A 4,314-nucleotide genomic window follows, 5' to 3' on the forward strand; every position below is an offset into this window, starting at 1 on the left:
TTGTGTGTGCTGTACCGCACAGGTCATCTATGTCATAACATGTATCATAATTTCAGTCCCTTTGAAAGCAAAATAATACTCCATTGTATGTTGCATTGTCTATGTTTGTATATCACACTTTATTTATTCAGCCACTGATGGAAGCTCAGGGTCTTTCTGCCTTTTGGCTTTGCGAATAATGGTGAAATGTGAAAATTGATGCACAAGTATCTGTTTAAGTTCCTGCTTTAATTTTCTTTGGGGGGCTGAGAGAGGGATATATCTAGAAATAGAATTGCTGGATCATATACTAATTCTAAGTTTAACTTCTTGAAGAACCACCAAACTCTTTCTACAACTGCTACATCCTTTTACATTCCCATCGGCAATGCACAGGGGTTCTAGTTTCTGCATATCTTCATCAACATGTGTTTTCTGCTATATTAAAAAATGCCATTCGAATGAGTGCGAAGTGGTATCTCATTAAATTAGATTTGCTTTGTAAACTATTAAAATGACACCAAAAAGAGTTATTTTATGGCTGGCTTACCTTGTACGTAAAAAGCTGCAGGCTTCCTGCGCCAATCCAAAACTAGAAGGTTAAAAAATGGTTATATCTCTTAAATTTTAAACATACTAACACTGATAGTTTTCCAAATAAGAAGGTAAATCCTGAGTTTCAGAGTGGCAGTTACAAGTGCTACAGAAAAATCTGGGGATCTAAGTAATGGCCGTTAGTTATTAGAGAAGCCCATACCTGTAAAATACCCTTCTTGGGGAAACCGAATTAACACTAAAGCTAGAATCGCCTCAGACTTGACCCTAAACGCTATTCAGACGCAGGACAGCGCCAGCCGCGCTGCGCATGCGCGCACCCAATCGCGCTCCCGTGCGGTGCCTGCGTGCGTGCGTGCGTGCGCGGCCCTGCGCAGCTTGCCGGCGAGGCGGGGCCAGGCAACTCCGGTGGAGGCGCCAGCAATGGCGGCTGCGTCGGGTTCAGTTGGCCTGCAGCGCTGTGTTGTGTCGCCGGCTGGGAGGCACAGCGCCTCTTTGATCTTCCTGCACGGCTCAGGTGGATTGCAGATTTATGTCCTGATTTTCTGGCTTGGGGAACATCTTCCTTTCGGTCACCCAGTGTTGCCTGCACCCAGTGGAGGAGGCGCCGCCCGGGTTGGCTCAGAGAGGATGGCTTTGCTCTCCTGTAGCCAGCCCTGGTCGTGGAGGCACTGGGTGGTCACCCGCCTTCGCCGTCTCCCTTTGTTTCCCTCTTCTGACCTTGCGATCACTGGCCCACCACTCTCACTTCCATCTCAGTGTCCCGCTGTCCTTGGCCAGCCCACTCTCCATCGCCACGCTGTCCCCAGGGCGACCCTTAACCAACCCCCTTTCTCGCCCTAAGTTTAAGCAGAACGAATTAGTAAGGTAAGTCTTTTGGAAGAGACAGTTAAACCATTTAGTGCTTTTCAGGGAAAGCTGTTAGTGATTGGTGATTTCAACAGTGATGAATTATTTGCTACTGCTTGCTTTCGTCCATCTTCCATACTAAGGGAGGCGACTGGGAATCACAGTTAACTTGGATAAGATTGAGCGTGTCCTTTCTGTAAGGCACTGTGCCAGGGTTGGAGTGCCTTCCTTTCCTTTTTCCTGCTTCCCTTTTTTTCCTCTCCTCTCTAAGCCTCCAAGATAAAGCACAAGGTCAGTGAAAGATCAGGGGCAAGTCTTCCACTGCCTGGCCTGAACAACAAACATGTGCTTTTGGTTGCATGGTGTTTCTTACATTCATCTGTGATTTCTTATGTCTGTTTTCCTCACTGGACTATGAGCTCCTCCAGAGTGAGGACCCTTGTTTTAATCTTTGCACCCCCAGTGCTTGGCCCAGGGTAAGTTCTTGGGAAATGTTTTTTAAAGAAATGAGATGCAGCCGGTGTCCTTAGGGGGCCTACCTAAAATTAAAAACAAAACTATTCAGTTATAATCGATGGCGGCTGCGTCGGGTTCAGTGGGCCTGCAGCGCTGTGTTGTGTCGCCGGCTGGGAGGCACAGCGCCTCTTTGATCTTCCTGCACGGCTCAGGTGGATTGCAGATTTATGTCCTGATTTTCTGGCTTGGGGAACATCTTCCTTTCGGTCACCCAGTGTTGCCTGCACCCAGTGGAGGAGGCGCCGCCCGGGTTGGCTCAGAGAGGATGGCTTTGCTCTCCTGTAGCCAGCCCTGGTCGTGGAGGCACTGGGTGGTCACCCGCCTTCGCCGTCTCCCTTTGTTTCCCTCTTCTGACCTTGCGATCACTGGCCCACCACTCTCACTTCCATCTCAGTGTCCCGCTGTCCTTGGCCAGCCCACTCTCCATCGCCACGCTGTCCCCAGGGCGACCCTTAACCAACCCCCTTTCTCGCCCTAAGTTTAAGCAGAACGAATTAGTAAGGTAAGTCTTTTGGAAGAGACAGTTAAACCATTTAGTGCTTTTCAGGGAAAGCTGTTAGTGATTGGTGATTTCAACAGTGATGAATTATTTGCTACTGCTTGCTTTCGTCCATCTTCCATACTAAGGGAGGCGACTGGGAATCACAGTTAACTTGGATAAGATTGAGCGTGTCCTTTCTGTAAGGCACTGTGCCAGGGTTGGAGTGCCTTCCTTTCCTTTTTCCTGCTTCCCTTTTTTTCCTCTCCTCTCTAAGCCTCCAAGATAAAGCACAAGGTCAGTGAAAGATCAGGGGCAAGTCTTCCACTGCCTGGCCTGAACAACATGTGCTTAATGTTGCATGGTGTTTCTTACATTCATCTGTGATTACTTATGTCTGTTTTCCTCACTGGACTATGAGCTCCTCCAGAGTGAGGACCCTTGTTTTAATCTTTGCACCCCCAGTGCTTGGCCCAGGGTAAGTTCTTGGGAAATGTTTTTTAAAGAAATGAGATGCAGCCGGTGTCCTTAGGGGGCCTACCTAAAATTAAAAACAAAACTATTCAGTTATAATCGTTTGAGTCAGCAGTGCATGGCAGATCACAAGATGGTGCATGATTTAATGCCAAGTGAATTGTAGGAAAAAAACTGGTTGAGCATTAGGTATTTAGAAGATGGAGAGCTTGTCTGACTTTTGAGGGAGAAAGTGATTTTTGAGCTGACAGTGTAGGCTTGAAGGGGATAGTGTTTGGATATTGAAGGGGATTGGAAAGGCTTAGGAGGTGTACTTGTGTTCATTTTGAGGTGGGCCAGACAGATTCAGAAGCTTGCTCACCGTTAATTGGCTGTTATCATGAGTGGTGGTGAAATTGGGATTTGAACTAAGATCCTTTGTCTGGTGGGGAAAGGTGAAAAATCCTGTAGTGTGATATATGTTTTAGAAATATGGAAGAAAAGAGCCAATGACATTTACAGAGAAAAGTTGTATAGAGGTCTTCAGAAAGTTCATGGAAAATGCATATAATGAAAAAACTAAGATGGATTTCAAAATTGTTTTGTATCCAGATGAATTTGTATTTTAATTCTATTTTCCATGAACTTTTTAAACTTCTCTTGTGTTTAGAAAGTGAGGTATCCAAAATGGAATTATAAGGTTCAAAACCAACTATGGCCAAACCATAGCTTTATGATTAAGGGAGCTGGATTCCACATGGCTGACCTCAAGGTTCAAGTCTTAACCCTGGGGACTTGAAAAGCACAGTGGGTACATATGCATGTATGCCAAAATCCCAACAGGATGGAGAAATGGAAATGAAGGATTTACAGTGAGACTATGCCACATAGGGCATGCTCACTCTCTCGCCTGGTCTGTCTCTCTGGGGGCCACATGTGCCCTGTGGCAGTTAAAACAAAATCATGTGTCTTATTTCTGGCTTTCACTACATACTAAGTCTCAGATGTCAACCAAGTTAGCTTTTGCCAGAGTCACTAGTAACCTCATTGTAGGTAAGTCTTCCTCTTATTTTTAATCTTCCTCTAATGTGAACTGTCAGCAGCATTCAGCTTTCTTGAAACACTCTCCTGGTTCTCCTACAGCTATTTGCCTCTTCTGGTTTCTTTTGCAGACTTACCCTCCTGTATGTGACTACTAAAGATGGAGTCCCTTAAAATTGGGTCCTAGGTCCTCTTCTCAAGCTACGTTGTATTCCCCAAACTAAATTCCATATAAGGCTTTCGATTCTACTTTTAGCTCTATACCAGTGGCACAAATATATGTTTCCATTTTAGGCTCCTTTGAACTCTAGACATGTTTATCCAATAGCATAAATTAATGAATATATGTCCATTAATCCATTTGTTCAGGAAACGTATCACATAGTACCTGTGTGCACGGGGCACTGTAAGCTCTGAACATATAGCAATGAACAAAACAAACA

The 4,314-nt window shown here is 45.2% G+C and overlaps 1 protein-coding gene across 2 annotated transcripts in view; it reads left to right on the forward strand.

Moving 5' to 3' along the window:
* The first annotated feature begins 925 nt into the window (after positions 1-925).
* The window catches only part of LYPLAL1 (lysophospholipase like 1), a 30,071-nt gene continuing 26,682 nt past the window's right edge, over positions 926-4,314 (forward strand). The window contains exon 1 of one of the 2 annotated variants that reach the window (XM_006140229.3): positions 926-1,051. In XM_006140229.3, coding sequence (XP_006140291.1) covers positions 958-1,051 — 94 coding nt within the window. In that variant the 5' untranslated portion in view covers positions 926-957. Of the gene's footprint in view, positions 1,052-1,957; positions 2,052-4,314 lie in introns of those variants that run through there. The other variant, XM_006140230.2, reaches the window with a different exon arrangement.

The sequence above is a fragment of the Tupaia chinensis genome, unplaced genomic scaffold (genome assembly GCF_000334495.1).
Source record: "Tupaia chinensis unplaced genomic scaffold, TupChi_1.0 Scaffold000026_1, whole genome shotgun sequence".
Classification (NCBI taxonomy): Eukaryota; Metazoa; Chordata; class Mammalia; order Scandentia; family Tupaiidae; genus Tupaia; species Tupaia belangeri.